The sequence below is a fragment of the Schistocerca americana genome, chromosome 11 (genome assembly GCF_021461395.2).
Source record: "Schistocerca americana isolate TAMUIC-IGC-003095 chromosome 11, iqSchAmer2.1, whole genome shotgun sequence".
In the NCBI taxonomy this organism is placed as follows: Eukaryota; Metazoa; Arthropoda; class Insecta; order Orthoptera; family Acrididae; genus Schistocerca; species Schistocerca americana.
Window position 1 is genome coordinate 25,085,671 of NC_060129.1, and position 21,824 is coordinate 25,107,494.

A 21,824-nucleotide genomic window follows, 5' to 3' on the forward strand; every position below is an offset into this window, starting at 1 on the left:
TTCTCACACAGTATTTCAATAGTTTTTGAGGTTCAGTTCCAAGTTCAAATCTTCGTAACTGGTTTTAATCCATTCTAGAACTTTCAATTAATTTTATAAGACAGTTATTTTAAGACCAGGTTTAAGTCACTTACCAATGATGTGTGTACACACACACACACACACACACACACACACACACACACACACACACACACACACACACACACATTGAAATCCTACTAGCATAAGAAGAAACACCACAAGCAAAAACTGTAGTTAGTCTCTTGCCCTCACATTTGTTGGCTTCAGCAACTCACAGCCCACGTGTCAGCTTTCAACTTAATCTGTACCTCATGCTATACTACAGATCCCACTATCCTCATTTCACAGAATACAGGAGGAAAACAAATATTGTTAGTGTCCTGTTTTTTCTCTGTATGCATGTGTCATCATATGCCATACGATTTTATCAACAGTCAAGGCAGGAGCCAGCTTAGGTTCAACCTGTCTTACTACCACGTTTAATAAACTTTACAGGGGCCCCCAATATATTTCATTAATTTCAAACTCCCCCCCCCCCCCCCCCCCCCCCCTCCCGCATGGGCTGGTTTAGGATTGTAGTTGCAATACTTCCGCTCACTATAATCTCAAACTGATCACTTACCTCTAATTCAGCATTTTAAATCATGTTGAAATACAGATGTTACAATAATGCTGTCACAGCACAGCTTCAATTTGTCTGTGAAGATGCTACCATAAACAGATTTGGTCGGCACAGATTGTCTGCAAGCAATTTGTGTGGTTGGGTCCAACCAGTCGGTCCACATGGCCTGCAGTGTAAGACCACTAACAGCATTATGTGAGTTAATTCACCTGTCAATAATTGGCCATCCTCCGAAGCCATTGCACTGGATAAAATTACAGATCACATTATTTACCCCATCGATTTGTTTGGTTTTTGTACCATTCTTGTACTTTTCCGTGATTATTCAGGACAATGTGAGGTGAATGTATACGGAATTATGAAGAAACTGGTCAATATTCAATGTGCAACCATTTCTTTCAGCCACAACTTTGCTGCCAGCATAGAAATTCATTCCGTAATATATCTTAGTTCATGCACAGAGTACTGTGAACTATTATCTAATATTTACTAATGACACTTGCCTGAAATCAAAATTGTCTGCAGTGGTATGTAGCCTAGATCCAATTTACAAATTCAGACACAACTGTTAATATAATAATTACTCTGAATCTTACTCCTCAAAGTACTGATCACAGTAAACATGTGTTCAAATGCCTTTCCAAAAGTAACTATTTTAAATTACCAGTAAACATCTAATGTTAATAAAAAAAATCCAAATTTCTATCCCAAACCATATATAAAACGCAACTATGCACTACGCCCTATCTGTATGAGTTTGTTTATAAATTTAATTACACTGCAACTATACACTGCAAGTACATTTTAATTCCTATGTTGCAAATGACAGTGATTTAAAAGGTCTAACAGTTGAATGAGTCAGTTTTGTGCAAGCATACTGCATTAATAAATTCTCTGAATTTATTTAAATTTACTCTCTCCCCTCCACTCTCCATATTTTATGCATACCATAATGCAGTGCTATGAGGGTAGCTCCACATCAATTCAGCACAGGAAAGAAACAGTTTCAACTTGACCACCTCAGATTTCTTTCAAATTCGGTGCATTTAACAATCCACATATGATATGGAAAACTACCACTTTGCAGAGGTATATGACACAATTGTGAACAAAGTTACAGGTCTGCAAAGTTGGGAAATTGCATAAAATTTTCATGTGTTTGTCTGAACATAAATGAGTATAAATTCTGGTTCTGATGAAGATGCAGCAAAACTTTTATCACTGAAAAGACAATGAGTAGAGCTTTACAATGCTACATGGCAGGTTTCTAAGAATATCATATTCGAGGTCATTGACCTTAATCTTTGACCTTGAATATCCCAATTCAATTTTTTTGAAAATATATATATTTTCAAACAAATTGTTTTGCCCCAAAATGCTACTATAAACATGGTAGGTAAATATCAAGATGGCACACCAAGGGCATCAGGCCCAAAAATTTATTTTGTCACCATCAATACACTATCAAAATGCAGATCATAGCACAGAAAGATGAAACAAAATTATTAAAATATACAATTCATAAGAAATGTTGTACAAAAATGTGATTCACATCATTGTAGTGGTCCACAAAAAGTAGTTACATCTCATTTCACAAGTCCCCAATGTCCACTATATCTGATACACGTTACAGAGTATGTATTTCCAATTAATTTCACTGTGTCTAGATCCATGAGAATCCCGTCTTCTGATAACATGACTGTGCAGTACAGCAAGTGCAAATTATGATGAGGGTCTATGAGGATATGAGAAGATGTCCTGTACTCCATCTGTTCATTCACAAGTTTGATTGACATACACAAGCCACAAATGACTGCCATACATACAGATAACAAATCCATTTATGTCTGTTAATAGCATTTCTTTCCACAAAATCACTGACTCTTCTATGCTCACCAAGGAAAGAGCACACATCTGTTTTTCCATTTATTCTTGAAATGTTGCTTTTTCTTGGCAATGTCTTAATCATGATTCGAAACTGAGATACAGGTAGAGCCAAAAAAGACTTTACAATTTTGGAATGATGTAGAAATTCATTATAAATTACAGAATCAGTGGATGTGCCATTTAGTACCAAATAATCACAAGTTTGATTCACGAAGTGCATAAGTATCTCATTCCACTACCAGTTGCACAAGCATAGTGCTCACTTAAAATGGCTACTTTCACTAGTGCAGTGTGTGTTCATTGCATGTTTCGGTTTCATGAAAGAAACTCTGCAATAACTGTTCAGTGTAAATTTCACACCGAATACATCAAAGAACCTCCAAGCAGGCCTACAATTTACTCTTGGCATAATAACATGGTTGAGACAGATTGTTCACTGTAACACGATAGATCACCAGATCGCCTGCTCATTGACGAGTACATCGAACAGGTTCATCTACATCTACACTCCGCAAGCCACCCAACGGTGTGTGGCAGAGGGCACTTTACGTGCCACTGTCATTACCTCCCTTTTCTGTTCCAGTTGCATATGGTTCGCGGGAAGAACGACTGTCTGAAAGCCTCCGTGCGCGCTCTAATCTCTCTAATTTTACATTCGTGATCTCCTCGGGAGGTATAAGTAGGGGGAAGCAACATATTCGATACCTCATCCAGAATCGCACCCTCTTGAAACCTGGCGAGCAAGCTACACCACGATGCAGAACACTTCTCTTGCAGAGTCTGCCACTTGAGTTTGTTAAACATCTCCATAACACTATCACGGTTACCAAATAACCCTGTGACAAAACGCGCCGCTCTTCTTTGGATCTTCTCTATCTCCTCCGTCAACCCGATCTGGTACGGATCCCACACTGATGAGCAATACTCAAGTATAGGTCGAACAAGTGTTTTGTAAGCCACCTCCTTTGTTGATGGACTACATTTTCTAAGGACTCTCCCCATGAATCTCAACCTGGTACTCGCCTTACCAACAATTAATTTTATATGATCATTCCACTTCAAATCATTCCGCACACATACTCCCAGATATTTTACAGAAGTAACTGCTACCAGTGTTTGTTCCATAATCATACAATAAACGATCCTTCTTTCTATGTATTCGCAATACATTACATTTGTCTATGTTAAGGGTCAGTTGCCACTCCCTGCACCAAGTGCCTATCCGCTGCAGATCTTCCTGCATTTCGCTACAATTTTCTAATGGTGCAACTTCTCTGTATACTACAGCATCATCCACGAAAAGCTGAATGGATCTTCCGACACTATCTACTAGGTCATTTATATATATATATTGTGAAAAGCAATGGTCCCATAACACTCCCCTGTGGCACGCCAGAGGTTACTTTAATGTCTGTAGACGTCTCTCCATTGATAACAACATGCTGTGTTCTGTTTGCTAAAAACTCTTCAATCCAGCCATGCAGCTGGTCTGATATTCCGTAGGCTCTTTGTTTATCAGGCGACAGTGCGGAACTGTATCGAACACCTTCCGGAAGTCAAGGAAAATAGCATCTACCTGGGAGCCTGTATCTAATATTTTCTGGGTCTCATGGACAAATAAAGCGAGTTGGGTCTCACGATCGCTGTACCCGCAATCCATGTTGATTCCTACAGAGTAGATTCTGGGTTTCCAAAAACGACATGATACGCGAGCAAAAAATTCTACAACAGATCGACGTCAGAGATATAGGTCTATAGTTTTGCGCATCTGCTCGACGACCCTTCTTGAAGACTGGGACTACCTGTGCTCTTTTCCAATCATTTGGAACCTTCCGTTCCTCTAGAGACTTGCGGTACACGGCTGTTAGAAGGGGGCAAGTTCTTTCGCGTACTCTGTGTAGAATCGAATTGCTATCCCATCAGGTCCAGTGGACTTTCCTCTGTTGAGTGATTCCAGTTGCTTTTCTATTCCTTGGACCCTTATTTCGATGTCAGCCATTTTTTCGTTTGTGCAAGGATTTAGAGAAGGAACTGCAGTGCGGTCTTCCTCTGTGAAACAGCTTTGGAAAATGGTGTTTAGTATTTCAGCTTTACACGTGTCATCCTCTGTTTCAATGCCATCATCATCCCGGAGTGTCTGGATATGCTGTTTCGAGCCACTTACTGATTTAACGTAAGACCAGAACTTCCTAGGATTTTCTGTCAAGTCGGTACATAGAATTTTACTTTCGAATTCACTGAACGCTTCACACATAGCCCTCCTTACGCTAACTTTGACATTGTTTAGCTTCTGTTTGTCTGAGAGGTTTTGGCTGCGTTTACACTTGGAGTAAAGCTCTCTTTGCTTTCGCAGTAGTTTCCTAACTTTGTTGTTGAACCACGGTGGGTTTTTCCCGTCCCTCACAGTTTTACTCGGCACGTACCTGTCTAAAACGCATTTTACGATTGCCTTGAACTTTTTCCATTAACACTCAACATTGTCAGTGTCAGAACAGAAATTTTCATTTTGATCTGTTAGGTAGTCTGAAATCTGCCTTCTATTACTCTTGCTAAACAGATAAACCTTCCTCCCTATTTTTATATTCCTAGTAACTTCCATATTCAGGGATGCTGCAAGGTTAAGGAGAGCTTTGCCTGCAGTCCACAAAAATCACTGCGAGGTGCATCTTGTGAGACGGGTATTCCACAAAAGTCTGTTTGGCAAATAGATCATAGATGTTTACCCTTGAAACATACAGATTCACAATGGCACAGCACATTAACGATGCAGATAAGGTTGCTACAAAGAATTCTGTATGGAAATGTTGCATCAGATAAGAGGACAATGAGGCTTTCCTGAATACAACAATCTTCACCGACAAGTATACATTTCGTATCAGTGGCACGGGAATACCCACAACTGCAGAATACAGAGCAGCGAAAATCCACACGCATCTCAGGAACACATTTGTGACAGCCCCAAAGTTAATGTGTTTTTAGCCCTTAGCAAAGTGGAAGTGTGCAGCCCTTTCTTCTTCATGGAGAAAACTGTCACTGGTATTGCATATCTGGACAAGCTTGAAAACCTGTTAATTCCAAAGACTGATGAAAATGACAGATGGGATGGTTTACTACCAACGATATGGTGCACCACCTCTTTTTCTCATGGAAGGTCTAGGCTTCCTCAATAATTGCTCCCCTGAGCAGTGGACTGGCCAGGGATAGTCAATCACATGGCCAATGTGCTCCCCAGACTTGACGCCACTGGATTTCTTTCTCTGTGGATTCATTAAAGACCGTGTGTATGATCCTCCCCTACCAAACAATTTAGCTGACCTGAAACATGAAATCTACATTGCCGTTGCAATTTGCTGCAGTGGGTGTGGGAAGAAATTAATTACCAATAAGATGTTTGCCACATCACAAATTGTACTCGCATCAAACCAAAATGGCACTTTTATGAAAAATTTGAGGTTATTTGCTGCTACAAAACGACATCTACCAATTCTCTTAGTTATCTCAATAAATTTCTATATCATTATAAAGTCATACTCTTTTTGGCTGTATTGTCACAGACAAATTAAGGATTTTTTTTTCCTTCATATATGACACTTTGTGTATATATCCATTAGTACTTGTGTTTCTGTAGTAAGTTACAAAAGCAGGATTTGTAACCTATGAATTATGTCAGTAAAATCCCTGAACTTCACCCTGAATAATGACGGAATAATTCTCTGCAAAATCACAAAAAATATAATATTCATTTACTTTCAGTTCTTCTTTAGTGATTTTAAAGATCTGTCACTGCTACTGGAAGATACACCAAGTGGTAGGAGCTGCTGTAAACGCGATGGAAACATTTCACGAAATCATCTGTGATTTTGTTATAGTCTCCAGAACTGTGCTCCCTGTAGTTAACTAACACCTGTGTGTAGTTTTGTCAATACAATTTGTGCCTAACAGTTCAGACAGACAATCAGTCAGTCTTGTAAAATTGCACAATAGGGTCATGCACCTAAGAAACATCCTCAAATTGCAACACTGCAAGCCACAAGTGCAACACAGTGCTTTTATGATGGTAATGCGTATTCTTCATACTTTGTTAGTTCTTTCAATCTACACACATCAATCATTAACTTAAAATTCTGGTGTGAGACATACAAAAAACATGTATCCCACTGACATAGGCAGTGCTTTGGCTGTAGCTCAATAACTTTTGGGAACACAACATTTCCGTCTGGGTATGTATCTTTGAAATATGCATACAATTCCCTAAGAAAGTGCAACACTAGCTGCTTCCATGTATGTACTCCGTTTCCACTTTCCTCCACAGACACACAATCGTTTATTCATGGTCACACATGGCTCACATTATTACCACAGTAAAATTGTGTGCACATTGAATGGTCTTTCATTTCTCTTGGTGTCGCTAGCATACCATCTACTGCATCTGTTTTGTTCTTTGTACCAAGTAATCTGAAGTGCAAAATTCTTTCATGGCTCTCCTTATGCTCCAAGCCTTTGGAAGCCCTGTAAAAATTTGTATTTTGTAACGTATATATTCTGCATTGTGAAAATTAAGTTCCATCTGTGCTGTGATTTCTCTTTCCCCCTTTTTCCACATGCTTTTTCTTCCAGTTGTGGCACAGACGATCCAGTACTGAGGCAATGTTTTTCAATTTCAGCTTTGGCTACTTTTTCCCATGTTGAAGCCTCTTTTATATTTGCAGGACATTTGCCTAAAAACTGGAGAACAGTATTTAAAGAGTACAGTGCCAGATCCTATTTTATTTCATCTTCATTCAACATCAACTTCAGAAGTGCATAGTACAACTGACACAATGTCTGTGGGGGTTGTGTTGTATGATATCTGCTTGCTACATTCGCTAAAAACTTTTCCACTTAATCATATATTAGTACACTCTTACACCATCCACTCCTGAACATCCTTCAAGTTGTTCTGTACGCTCACATAGCCTTACTGAAATGGATTGCAACTGTACAATTTTGACTTTAAGTCACTTTTATTTATTTATTTTTTCTCTTTAAGATGCGACTAAATACTACTTCACAACACATATACACTGAAGTCAGAGTAAACAGAATAGTTGAATTTTTAGATATGAAGTAATAAAGAAAACAAAATTATATTGTGTAAAGAAAACTTAAGCTAAACTGACACATTCAACATCATTACAAAATGCTGTACTCATGATTTATGGAACAAGTGCTAATGTAGAGTAAAAAGCCACATACATGAAAGAAACTAATGATGACTGGTTAAAATAAGTCTCTGATTGTTCACAGCAAGAAACTTTCACCATTTGTCAGAACAATAGTGACTGCTATTGTCTGCTGAGCTGGAAAAAACCCAAACAAATAGCTTCTTACTGCATTCTGTTAGTATAGTCGTATATATAAAATAAATTTTTGTGTCATAATGCCTTTAATTTTCCATTTTGGTGTTTAACATGTTTATAGTAACATACTAGGAGTGTTCCGAGACATTCAAGGTCAAAGGTTAAGGTCAATGACATTGAATGTGAAAACTGCATATTAACGTATAGCTCTACTCATTAGCTTTTCAGTGATTCAAGTTTCATTGTTATATTTGGATTATAACCAGAATTATATTCATCTATGTTGAGACAGGCAGATGTAAATGTCATGCAATTTCCCAACTTTGCAGACTTTTAACTTTATACACAACTTGTCATATACCTCTGCAAATTGATAGTTTTCCATCTCTTATCTCAATCACTGTATGCACCAACTTTGAAATAAATTTGAATGAGCCGGCCATTGTGGCCAAGCGGTTCTATGCACATCAGTCCGGAACCATGCTGCTGCTTTGGTCACAGGTTCGAATCCTGCCTCGGGCATGGATGTGTGTGATGCCCTTAGGTTCGTTAGGTTTAAGTAGTTTCTAAGTCTAGGGGACTGATGACCTCAGATGTTAAGTCCCACAGTACTTAGAGCCATTTGAACATTTGAAATCTGAATGGGGCAGGTTGAGTGCTGCATTGAATTGGAATGGAATTACCCATTTGTAACATTTAAAATTCGCTGTGTTTTATATTTTCACACTGTCTTACACTTACAGCAACAGGACATGAATTATATTTATTCACACAGCATACCGCACACACAAATTAAAGGAAGAATGGTAAAAATTCAGTTAAGCTAGTTACCATTGAGCATGCTACAGTAGATACAATGCATTCATTTGTTTCTTCTCTTTTTACACAAACTGTTTTTTTGTGTTCCATGGCTGCAGTTCTAAGCACCTGAAAAACAAGAAACCAGATAAAAAGTCATACCTAATTTCTGTTGTCACTGAGAGATACAGCTCAAAAGCAGTATTTTCAGCCCACCACTGCCTGCAGCACAACAGTCACTGTACATGAAATAAATTTAACACTGGATGAAAAACAGAGTGTACAATGGCATGAATTTATCTACAACTCAAGCTGCGAAGATTTAGAGCACAATATGAAGACAGAAAAATCACAATCATGTGCAACAGGAACAACTGATTATTGCTTGCTGTTGTTTCTTTATAACACTAAGACAGTTTCCATATGTATCTCGCTTTCTCCATATAAATTATAACCTCAGCATTATGATCAATTAATATAAGTGAATCTGTCCAGGCAAATACAACAACTTACTTCATTCAACCTTAGTTTTGCAGATGATGGTTAAAATATGACCTTAAGTCTTTTACAAGATCAGTATTAAAGATTTATATTGCATTTTTTTAATGTGTACTTTAATCCAATAAGTTTATAACTCTAGTCTTAGTAATGTCTTCACGAACAGAAAAGAATTTGTATGTCTTAATCACACATGCAGCGCCTGACATAATAGTGTTAAATCTTTAAACCCACATTTCAACCCACACATTGTTCATTGCATTATTTACTTTCAGCCCGACAAATATAAAATGAAAACCTACTCCAAATAACTAATCAACTGCTCATGACACACATTTTTACCAAACAATATATATGTGCTTCTATCACAGCTTTGTCTTTGTGAGTTTCCTCACCTACAATGACAGTTGGGACACTCAGTTTAGGGCAATTAACAGCATGGTGGAATTCTTATCCATGATCTAATGAGAAACGTACAAACTGCTATTCACAAGCTACATGGTGAAACAACTAATTGTTGACGGTCAGCAATATTTCTTATCGGTTCTTACTGACCTACCCGTAGATAATGCTTTAAGAAATAATTTCCACTGCATATCACAGCATAGAGAAACTGTTACACAACTTCACACATTGAATAACATTTCCCGCAATTGGCCTTTTTCAAGTCTCATAGATTTTAGCGGACGGAGTGAAAACAGTAAGCGCTTTATAAGGCGAAATACATACAGGGTGACATGGTTTCCGCAACTGATGTACAATACACGTGTGTAATATGCACCAAATAAGACGAAAAAGGTATTTAGCTCTGTTGCAATAGGAAAACTTAGTTCACGGATAACGACAACGAAGGTCCGTCGTAATAAATAAACGCCACAACGACAATCACATACGAAATTCATACGCTGTCCTAAACTATAACCTAAACCGCAAGCAATGCGCCATTTACAACACTGTAGATACGCAATTAACTCACTTTTAGAAGTGGCTGTTAAACAAACACAAAGTAATGCGGTATTGGCGTAAACAGTTACAGTATTATCATAACAAGATATTGACTAATTGCATGACGAGCCATAACAATAACAAATCGGGGTATTAATTTTCTTCGCCTTCCCTTCGAATGTCTGTAACCTCTTAACGCTCATGTAATAAATATTACCTATAGCAAAATTTATGAATTACTGTGAAACAAAATAAAGTACTGCACTACTGATGGGTGGGTTCAAAGAAAATAAGCTGTTTACGTTTCAGTGCAGGCTATAAGAGGCATCTAGCGCCAGTAGCAATTGGCACGCTGGACTATACAACGCACCAATAGCTGTCTCCGTTGTCACGGCATCGTGGTTCTTGTCATCCATTGCAGAAGAAGAACATCTCATTATATGTTCAATTGGTACAGTCATTGAAATTTTACAAGCACTTGTTGCCTTTTCATTCGTTGAAAGTGAGAACCTGTGACATTCATAATCGTTATTTACATATCTATGACGAAAAATAGCAACAAGCTCCTATTTGATTTTACTGTGTATTGTGAGATTTTGAGTGATGAGTGGTCTTTTTGTAATCCCTATATAGGAGATAGGACTAATATAAGTGATAATAAACATTTATTTGCAACTGGATGGCTGATTTTCCAATCTGTTCTGAATTACACAGTTGCTGTTTTGCAGCCATGTTTAAGATTTTGATCTTTTTGTGTTTAAGTTTTGTTTTAAATACATTATTTTTCCAAGTATATATATATATATATATATATATATATATATATATATATATATATATATATATATATAAAAGGAAAAAGCATGATCATACTTTTCTGAAACATGGTCCACATGACTTGCGATTATCTACCTCCTCCATTGTTCTTATAATTTTTTTTAAATTTTGAATGTTTTCATGGCATCCAAAGAATTCCCCCAGAACATAATCCCATATCGGATATGAGATTGTACGATGCATCATATACACACTGAAAAGTGTTGTAGCTGCTACATTTTTTTAATGTCCGCAACACAAAACAAGAAGTACTTAATTTTTTGTTCATTTGCTCAATATGAACTTTCCATTTCAAGGTATCTTGTAGATGAAGTCCAGGAAACTTCATACAATCTGTTTTGGTAATTGTCTGTCCATACAGCTCCGGATCAGGTGATATCAGATTATTTGTTTGTGCTTTGTGTACATCTATAGCTACAGTTTTTCCAGTGTTTATTATTAAGTCATTGTTATCAAAGGAACATGTTAGCCTGTTTTAACGAGGATTTCTTCTGAGTTTACTGTAATTAGAACACTTGTATCATCAGCAAATTGAAATATTTTATTGCTGTCATTGCTTATGTTTAGGTCATTTACATACATTGTTAAATATGTGAAACGTACCCCCTTCACATGTACCCCATCGCTCAGTCCGTTGAATGCTACCCTTGTAAACTCGTTGAGTCCATATCTAAAACTACTTTTGTACTACAATATTTTATTCATGTGTAAATATGGAAAGTGTGTAACGTAATCGAATGTGATGAATGTCAAACTGGAAAAAATCAGCTCTAAAATCGGAAGAAGAAAGCTAGGTACTGTTAGTCTTCATAGTGGTAACACACAAAAATGAATTTCTTAGTTAAGTGTGAGAAGTACTGAAAGAATTTTGCAGCAGAGTTTTCAAGCATACACATTTTGAAGCATCACATTTTTTTCGATGCATTCAAAGGCCAACGCCTGTGAGAGAATTAAATTGTGTAAATTTGTATATAAAAAGTCTGATACAAAAAGTGTTTCATAACAATTCTAATAGCATTAGTTTATTATGGAAGAGAGAGTGTGATATTAGACAGCACAAAGTTAGAAAAACATAAGGCTCAAATCGAAAAGGAAATTAATTTTATTTGCAAAGTGGCGAGCTCCGAAAACTATTTAAGAGGGATCTACACAAACAGACCACTTAGAAAACACTTGTGCATTCCACTTTAGAAAATTACCAGAATATGTGGAACCTGCTGTAAGCATTGTTTTCAGAGGCTACCGAGTATATAATTGTCACAGATTTGTTTGACTAGTGGAAGAGCAGTAGCAGAATGGTGAAAAACATGAATTAGCAGATGATTAAAGAGGGACGCCAATCATTCAGTGAAAGACTACTTTTAAAATCTCGACAACCAATATTAAGTGAAGGATCTAGAGATATTCTTCAATGTCCTACGTATGGCTTTGTAGTCACCTTGAAGCCAAGTTTAGAGCACAGAGAGGCGTTTAAGCAATCATTCTTTCCCCACTCTGTGCATAAATGAAATGGAAAGAAATACATGGTACAGCATAAGCACCCTCTGCCATGCATTTCAGATTGTTTTTGCAGTTTGCGAGACCAGAGCTGCTGGTTGTCAAGTAGCCCATCAATTTGCCTCATAAGGGCTTAGTGCACACCACTTGCCAACAGCACTCAGGAGACCAGATGGTCACCCATCCAAGTGTTATCCCAGCCCAACAGCACTTAACTCCGGTGATCTAACGTCAATAGGTTCTACCACTGCGGCAAAACCGTTGGCAATTTCTCAGCTATACGTTTTTCGTTTCACCTTTAGAATTTAGTTCTTATGGCTTCAGATGTCTCGAAACCCCCACTCTCGAAAAATTTCTGCAGATGCCCATGTGTACAAGTAAAGGCCACCATATTAAATTAATACTGCTGCCACCAGAATGGTCCTGTTATCTCTGGAACGCCCTTGCCTTCTTCTTCCAATCTTACAACTAATGGGGGAATTTAACTTAGACTTCATACTATTGCGCAATTTGACGGAATTTTTAGCATAAAGAAGAATTTTCTTGTACTAGAGTGGGTCTGAACACAGGATCTCAACCATCGTAGGAATAGCTTTTATCGACAGAACCGCGATTCCACACTGCAGGATGTTTATGTAACTTAAAAAGATATTGGTTTACACTTGTTGTGCGAGCTTATTGCTATTTTTCGTAATATAACACATCTAAATAACGAATATGAATTTGATCGGTTCTCACTTTCAAAGAAAGAAAAGGCATCAACTACGTCTAAAATTTCAGTGAATGCACCAGTTGAATATGTAATGCCTGTTGCTTTAATTTCTCTGCTACAGTGGTAATTGTAATTTACAATCACGCTGCCTTGACAACAAAGTCATCTATTGGTGGCTTTGACACTACAGTGTGACCAATGTGCTGACTCTAGACGCCTGTCAGGAAATGTGCCAATGTGAATGCAATCCTTCACCATAGAATTGGGTAGACTGGGCTGAGAGGCAGAGACTATAGCGGCCATCCACTTGGCGATAAGCCCTCACTTAAATATAATTTGGTAGAGGCCCTACCCATTCTAGCCGTCGAATTCAAGCAGCACCTCATTATATCTCCAGTGGGTTCATTCATTGTAATTTTGGAAATTATTGTTTCCATTCATTCCTTCGAAATTGAGAAATTGCCAACTTCATATTTATTAAATACATATGTACTACGAAAAGTATTTATCCATAAGGGACGTCTACAGTAAATAAGCTGATTGAGTGATGTATGTTCTAATTTGTGCAAAAAGTTACAGTTCACTGTGAGAAACATACATTTCTTCCTTTACACTTGGTAAGAACCGAAACAAACAGGAAAAACAGAATAGGAACAAACTTGTACCGGTATCACAATACATTTCGTCTTCATGTTATACACTTCAACTGGAGACGTAATTTGTTTGGAAAGTAAATCTCCTAGAATAACTTGCTTGTAAATTCCTTTTACTCTTTATAAAGTGAGGCCTTTTAATTCTCTCTTTTTCAAATATTTCAGTTTTTTTATGATTTATATTTTTGTTCACAGATTTTTTTACCAGATGATCAATGCGCTTTGAATATTTATTTGCATTTGGAAGTTCCATTCTTAGTTTTTAATTATTGACAACATGTGTATTGCGACTGTGGTTTCCAGGTGTACTGCCAGGTCCAGTCGCAGAAAGTCGACTATATTTCGGCGGATAACTGTTCCGCCATCATCTGGGAGTGGTCATAGAACGAAGTGTCTACTGCAGGCTCTTGGTATTTATTCCTGATGCTCCATAGTTCAGGCATCACTGGCCGTATATCATGTTCAGTGGCGGGGGTACATGTGATGGTGGAGGGGACAGTGGCTGTTGCTTTCCACCCATTCTCCCTGCCGCATCTCACACTTGGGTGTCACGTTTTGCATTGGTTCTAAGTATTGGCTCCCATGCCTTGCTTAGTTGGAAGACAGTTGGTTAAATAATATCACACAGATTTCAACTGCTTCTTCGAAAACGCACTCCCAAAATTTATTTGTAGTAGCTAGTACTCTTATTAGTTGGCCATTCATTTTATGTCCATTTTCAGTGCAGTGTTCTGATATTGTAAACCTGTTGGCTCCAATAAGCGGGTGTGGTGCTCATATTTTATACATTGATCTTCAAATTCTGTGGCTCGTTTGTCCAGTATAAGCTTTCCCCCATTCACTCGGAATTTAGTGCACCCCTGCTTGCTTGAGGCTTCAGGTAGACTTTCTAATAAACCTTGTGTTTTGGTCAACGGGCAGAAAATTGGCCTTATGTGTGTTTTTGCAGTAGTATTCTAATTTTTGACTATACATTGGCAGCAAGAGGTATAAAAGCTCTCTTCTTCATAGGTAATTGTTCTGTGTTTTCGTCTTCTATGTCGTTCTTAAGGCTCTTGCATCGCAGAGCTGTGTGCATCTGTTGGTTGCTCTATCCATCCTTGTCAAAAGCGGAGTCCATGTGCCTCACACTGCCATCAGACTTTCCTCATCTGAAAAAGACTGTGCCCTTTGTACTTGAGTGTTGAGCAGGCTGTTCTTCTGTGGAGGATGGTATCAGCTGGAGGCATGGAGTTAATAAATACATATCATCAACCTCAGATTATGCAATGTGTGTATTGCCTTTGAAGGAGATGCTATGGTTCATGTTTTATTTTGTGTTTCATTGCAAAGTGAAACGATAACCTATTTTCTCCAGTAATACTATACCTGAAAAAGGAATAAAAACATTTCAGATCTTTATAAACTTGTCATTAAGCATGTTGTTACTTCCTGGCGTTTTGTCATACCAACCTGTCTGTAATTCCTCTAATGTGACCAATATACTACTTTTGTTTAAAAGCTGCAAACATTAGAAATTTTTTTTATGTCAGTGGAAGGACTGCCTGTATTGTCTGTTTGTGGCTATTGAAGATTTAGTGGACTGTTGCGAAGATATGCATTAGTGTGTAATGTATGCCTGATTTAAAATTGCCAGTCAGTTTGAAATGTACCAATGTGTTACAAGCACGCTTCAATACTTAACTTAAAATCTTCAGTTCGTTGTATAGGGTGGTACAGCTCTGTAACATAACATGTTTCCCCTTTAACCATGTCTGGCATACAGTGTAAACAATATCAGGACTAGTTATTGAATACTGTAATCGACATGCCAGAGTCTGACTTTAAGTACTTATTAGAATAATTAAATAATGACGAAGATACACACAGGGATTACTTTACAAGATCTGGGCCAACACTGCCACACTGAGGCTCCAACAATGTCCATAACATGAAGCAAAAACTTTCAAAATGGAATACTTACGTCGTGTTTTCTCTGCTTAATATAAATTACATTTAAAGTTTTACAGGTCTGTATAGCTGGGTGATAAATGAAATTTGATCTAAATATGAATTTCCTATAGAACATTACTTTGGGAAATACGAAAAGCTCAATTCTTGTAAAGACACAGTACCAGTTGAGTTAACAATGTATTAGATAAAATTTTTGGTTACTTTTAGGTTACACTGATTCACATATTCCTAATATTTCTTTGGTAATATTCCGTTAAATCTTCAAATATGATTACTTGTTCAATGTCTAAAAATACTGAGAAGTTATAATATTTGTGTTTGATTACATTCCAGATCTGATTTTGATGTTTTAACGAATAGCAAATTCTGAATATACAATAAGAATCAGTCAATTACATTCCAAAGCTATTGTTTTGCATATCCACATTTAAATAAAAAACTGATAATAAAATGTAATGTACATAACTAACGAGCAATGTGTGGTACCATAACTTGTGGCTGACATGGTATCAAAGTGTTTTGACTGTGTTGTCCACTTCTGCTACATTACGTATCCACCGAGAACACCACACATAGCGTTTTTGTGCAATACTCTGTAAGGCCATCCATGGAGCAGACATGGAAGGTCTGTTACAAAGTGTAAATCTTGTCTATTTCTGGATGTGTGTAGAGCTGTACAAGGGCATTGTGTCATTCCCCCAAGGGCTTTATTTATGATGAGTTTGAAAATGCGAGACAGCTATTCTTCTTCTAGTCTAAGCCTGGCCAAGAATCGCGCTCCCAGGGCGCTGTTTGTGTCGGATGATAGACATAACCATATTCTACAATAAAGAGCCAAAGAAACTGGTCATCTGCTTAATATCGTGTAGGGCCGCTATGAACAGGAGAAGTGCCCCAACATTATGTGGCATGGACCCATCTAATGCCTGAAGTAGTGATAAAGGGAACTGACACCACTAATCCTACAGGGCTGTCCATAAATCCGTAAGAGTACGAAGGGGTGGAGAACTCTTCTGAACAGCACATCGCAAGGCATTCCAGACACACTCACTAATATTCATGTTGGGGGAGTCAGCGGCCAGCAGAACTGTTTAAACCAAGGAGAGTGTTCATTGAGTCATGCTGTAGCAATTCTGGACAAATGTTTCAAATGGCTCTGAGTACTATGGGACTTAACATCTGAGGTCATCAGCTCCCTAGAACTTAGAACTACTTAAACCTAACTAACCTAAGGACATCACACACATCCATACCTGAGGAAGGATTCGAATCTGCGACCGTAGCGATCGAGCGGTTCCGGACTGAAGCGCCTAGAACCGCTCGGCCACACAGGCCGGCAATTCTGGACATGTGGGGTATAGCAGTGTCCTGCTGGAATTGTCCAAGTGCGTCAGAATGCGCAATAGAAATGAATGGATGCAGGTGATCAGACAGCATGCTCAAGTACTTGTCACCTGTCAGAGTTGTATCTAGAAATATCAGCTGCACATACCATACACCATTACAGAGCCTCCACCAGTTAGAACAGTACCCCATTGATATGAGGGTCCGTGGATTCATGAGGTTGTCTTCATACCTGTTCACGTCCATCCTCTCGATAGAATTTGAAACAAGATTCGTCCAACCAGGCAACATGTTTCCACTCATCAACAGTCCAATGTCAGTGCTGATGGTCCCAGGCGAGGGGTAAAGCTTTCTGTTGTGCAGTCATCAAGGGTACACGAGTGGACCTGTGGCTTCGAAAGCCCATATCGATCATGTTTTGTTAAATGATTTGCATGCTGACACTTGTTGGTGGTCCAGCATTGAAATCTGCAGAAATTTTCGGAAGGTTTGCAGTTCTGTCACGTTGAACGATTCTCTTCAGTCGTCGTTGGTCCCATCCATGCAGAATCTTTTTCCAGCCGCAGCAGTGTCGGATATTTATGTTTTATCGGATTCCTGATATTCACGATACACTCGTGAAATGGTCATATGGGAGAATCCCCACTTCACCACTATCTTTGGAGATGCTGTGTTCCGTCGCTTGTGCGCCGACTATAACTCCACATTCAGTCTCACTGACACATGATAACCTGCTGTTGTAGTAGCAGTATCGATCTAACAACTGCGCCAGACACTTGCTGTTTTATATAGCCGTTGTAGACCGCAGCGCCGTAATCTAGCTGTTTACATATCTCTATATTTGAATACGCTTGCCTATACCAGTTTCTTTGGTGCTTCAGTGTATTTTGTATTGTTTTTGTGCCATAAATCCACAGAAGTGAGATGTATACCTATCCACATATACCAGCGATATATTACAGTGTAAATGAAGTTTGGGAGCTTAAGATACATGCTTCAAAATGACCTAAGGTTGAAATCGGATAATCACGCAAATAATAGAAAGAATATAGCTTATTTGAACCACGTTTTCATTATCATAACTACAACAAGTTTTATGTAGAGGCATTTAATATTAATTTGTGATGTCTATAGATTTATAGACATTTGGATTTTAGAATATGTCACATGTTTCATAACACAGTCAAACACATATAACTATGCAGATCGAAATCTGTTAAACCAGAATGTTGGTGGGACTTCGTCAATTTGAAGACAGAAAGAAAAAAGAAAACCGTTGTGACATATATGTTGAACCTAACATTGAAATATCTGTAGTGGCGTTTCTCTGCAGTCGAGGGCATTGCTCTTGGGACAACATTTTATAATAGCCTTGTATATACGTGGACTGGGCACACATGTCATTAAGCTAGGTGCTACACTTTATGGTTATGAACTCAAGATGTAGGTAAGATGAGGTAAATCAGCAGCCAAAACTGAGAATGGTCTGACAAATAATTTGAAATCAGTCTCGAAAGTGCCAGGTCTTGAAATCCCTTCGAGAAATCTCCATGAAATGTTTGAAGTATTTAAACATAGTCATGTCCACTCTACAAACGACTGCCTTAAGTTCTGGGAAACATTCCATGTCATTAACCTCAAGCTGATTTTTCGATAGGATTAATTTTTGTTTCGTAGCATCCATCATTTTGGCCATACCTATTACCAACTAATTCTTCTTTTGCATTAAGACGCTTAATGAATTCAAATTATTGAGGATGTCAACCACAAAATTTTTCGTCACTGCTCTATATAACCTTAACCCAGTTTTTTGTCTACAGTCCAGCCAGCATTCATCAGAAGACAAGTATATCACACCATCGTTGTAACTAGCATTGTAACGATCATGCGATGAATCGATGAATGTTTTTCCAGAATGACTGCATATTAAACATGTTGCATGGCCTTCGAACTACATGAGAAGTAAAGCTCTTTCCATTCAGCGTTCAATTATGTGGCTTCTCCATTTTTTCCTTTTTTTTTTTTTTTTTTGGAGGATGCATGGACGCCATGGTATTCCTAATGCAGAATGAAAATCTAATATAACACATTATATTTTTAGCGAACTGTGATAAGCCGACTGACTTGCTCTGGCAGCGTCCAGCTGCAGCCTTTTCCTGTATCTCTGCACTCCTCAACCCCACTTGCCACCATGCTAGGAGCACTAGGTGGGACTGCGGCCAGAGCACCTACACTTGCAGAACACTATCCAGCTAGGCCTGACCTAGACGAACACCTGCCTTACTTTCAAAGAGTTCTGATATTTCACACTGAAATTTTACTTTGGGTTTTGTGTCAGTGAGTGTCTGGTTAGTGGGGCTTGCTGTCTTTGGGTCTAGTCCCTGCTCTTACAGGATATCAAACAGATATTTCAGATAATCAAGTCATGTATTCTTCAAGTCGACGAAAGTGTAAATGACTGAACTGTTTCAGATTGCCTTGTTACTGCAGCATTGATTTAGGATAAAAATCTGTCAAAAGAATGAGCACCCTGGGAGAAAAGTCACTTGGTGTTCGCTGATCTTATGTTCAGTCTGTGCTTGTGTTCTTTGAAGCGAACATGCAGAGAATATCTGGCAAGTGACTTCAAGGAGAGGGATCTCAGTGTACTTATTTATGTCTCTCCTGTCACCTTTTTTGCGGAGTGGGTGGAGTGTGTAGTTCCAATTTTCTGACTGCAATGATTTGTGTAAGTTGTTTTTTAATTCAAGGATATAGTTCTAGATTTTATCTTTGGTAGGTGATTGAAACAATGTGTGTGTGTGTGTGTGTGTGTGTGTGTGTGTGTGTGTGTGTGTGTGTGTGTGCGTGTAAGAGTCTCTCTGGGAAATCTTAGAGATGATTCTGGACAGTTATGCAGTTCAGGAACTGCTCCTTGTAGTTAATGTGATTTGTCAGAGCAAGTTTCCATCCTGTTTCTTGAAATATAGATTCTGTGTTGTGTATCCACGATCCTCTCACTGGACATCTAGTCATGCATGTTGTATCCTCTAAGGTTATTTTCAATGATTAAAAATCATTCTCTCATTTATCTCCTCTTTGTCTATTTGATCATCATTTCCATCTGTTATCTGTTTTCGAAAAAAGTATTTTCTAGTCTAGGATGATTTGTTTCTGTTGCATTTCTGAATGACAAACTTTTGTTCTACAAAAGTGTCTTCACATGCCTAATCACACCAAGGTTGTTTCATGTTCTTCTTCTGTGTTTTAGCTTTTTGGCTTTTTGTATAATCTTGGTTTGGGACTGTTTGCAGGTGGCTGTCTTTACTTTCTCCCTCCTCTTTTATTATAACTTCTTGGATCCTCTTTGTCAACTTTCTGAAGGTGTGTGCTCTTGTGGTATGTTCTCTTGGTGTAATCTTAGCTTTAATGTGGACAAGGTAGTTATCCAAGTCAACAGTTGCACCTCTGCAGATTTGTAAATCATAAACGTCTTTCTCAGGATGGTATATAATAGCAATTGGAATACCACCTTGGGGAAGTCTAAATTCAGGACACTACCACTTTTGGCAAGTTAAGAGTCAAGATACTGCTACCTATGGCAAGTCAAAAGTTGGGACACTTCAAAGAAAAGGTGGCACTTAACATGTTAAATGTTCCATTGTTCCTAATGTTCACCAGTTTTCAAGAAAACTAAAATACAAGTATCTTGAAACTTGAAATATTAAAAAGTTAAGTCTCGAACAGACTTGTTGTCAGATGCAGCAACGTTTAGAAGTTTCTTCTTATGTAGAACATGCTGACAGAACTTTGAGCAGCTCATATCATAGTTTCTCTCGCAAGAATAGAAAACACAAATTTCATTATCTTCAGCAAATTTGAGGGTCAAGTTGCACTAAAGAAATGAACTCATTTTTAATCTGTTGGTAAAATACAACATACGTTGTGGCACATGAGTGGGATTCACAAACTGCTATGAAAAGATAACAACAAAACAATTGTCTTTTAAACCCATTACCTTTGTTGCTCTCTCATGTATTGTACACATATTAATTATGCCATCAATAATGAAATAACAAACTTAAGAATATGAAATTAAAAACTGTGCACTATAATACAAAAAAGCAAAATTTCAAGGATAAAAGTAAACCAAACATGGATACATGAGCGTGTCCTGTTATACTAGTGTAGAGGCACAGGATAATTATAGAAAGGCAGGGACGACTCCTACAGTATCATGATAGATGGCAATCCCAGACAGCTACCTGATGGATTTCACACTCATCAAGCAATTATATAGATTGCTTACAGGTCTTGCACTTTCGAACTACTTTCTTTGGGGAGTTTAATGCTATTTTCAAATTATTTTGTTGACACAAAGCAATACAGTTGGTCCCACTCCTGTTGGTGCATTTATTTTCTGGGAAATTCCTAGCTGTTTTTTTTTTATACTTCATCTCCACCAAGTTGTGTGATTACATTGCCTAGTAGGAGTCTTGCGTCCATTCTTTGTTATACATCAACTAAAACCAATGTACAGTAGCTCCATTAACAATATAATACCAGTTCACTTTAACTGTTTTAGGAATTTTATACTATTTGTGATGTATTTACTACAATGATACACATATTTTGTTGTGTGAGGTATTTTGTGTGTGTGTAATTCAATTAAATAATATTTTACAATAATAAAAATAGCTAAACCTATCTTGGCAAAACACAGAAATGTAGTTTTA

At 37.9% G+C, this 21,824-nt stretch overlaps 1 protein-coding gene across 7 annotated transcripts in view; it reads right to left on the reverse strand.

Annotated features, from left to right (window-relative positions):
* LOC124553829 overlaps positions 1-10,392 on the reverse strand; it is a 286,889-nt gene extending 276,497 nt beyond the window's left edge. For 5 of the 7 annotated variants that reach the window (XM_047127821.1, XM_047127820.1, XM_047127819.1 and 2 more), the window contains exons 1-2: positions 10,331-10,392; positions 8,704-8,799 (exon numbers count right to left, since the gene is read on the reverse strand). In XM_047127821.1, coding sequence (XP_046983777.1) covers positions 8,704-8,781 — 78 coding nt within the window. In that variant the 5' untranslated portion in view covers positions 8,782-8,799; positions 10,331-10,392. The other 2 variants (XM_047127817.1, XM_047127818.1) reach the window with 2 other exon arrangements.
* Positions 10,393-21,824: the final 11,432 nt, after the last annotated feature.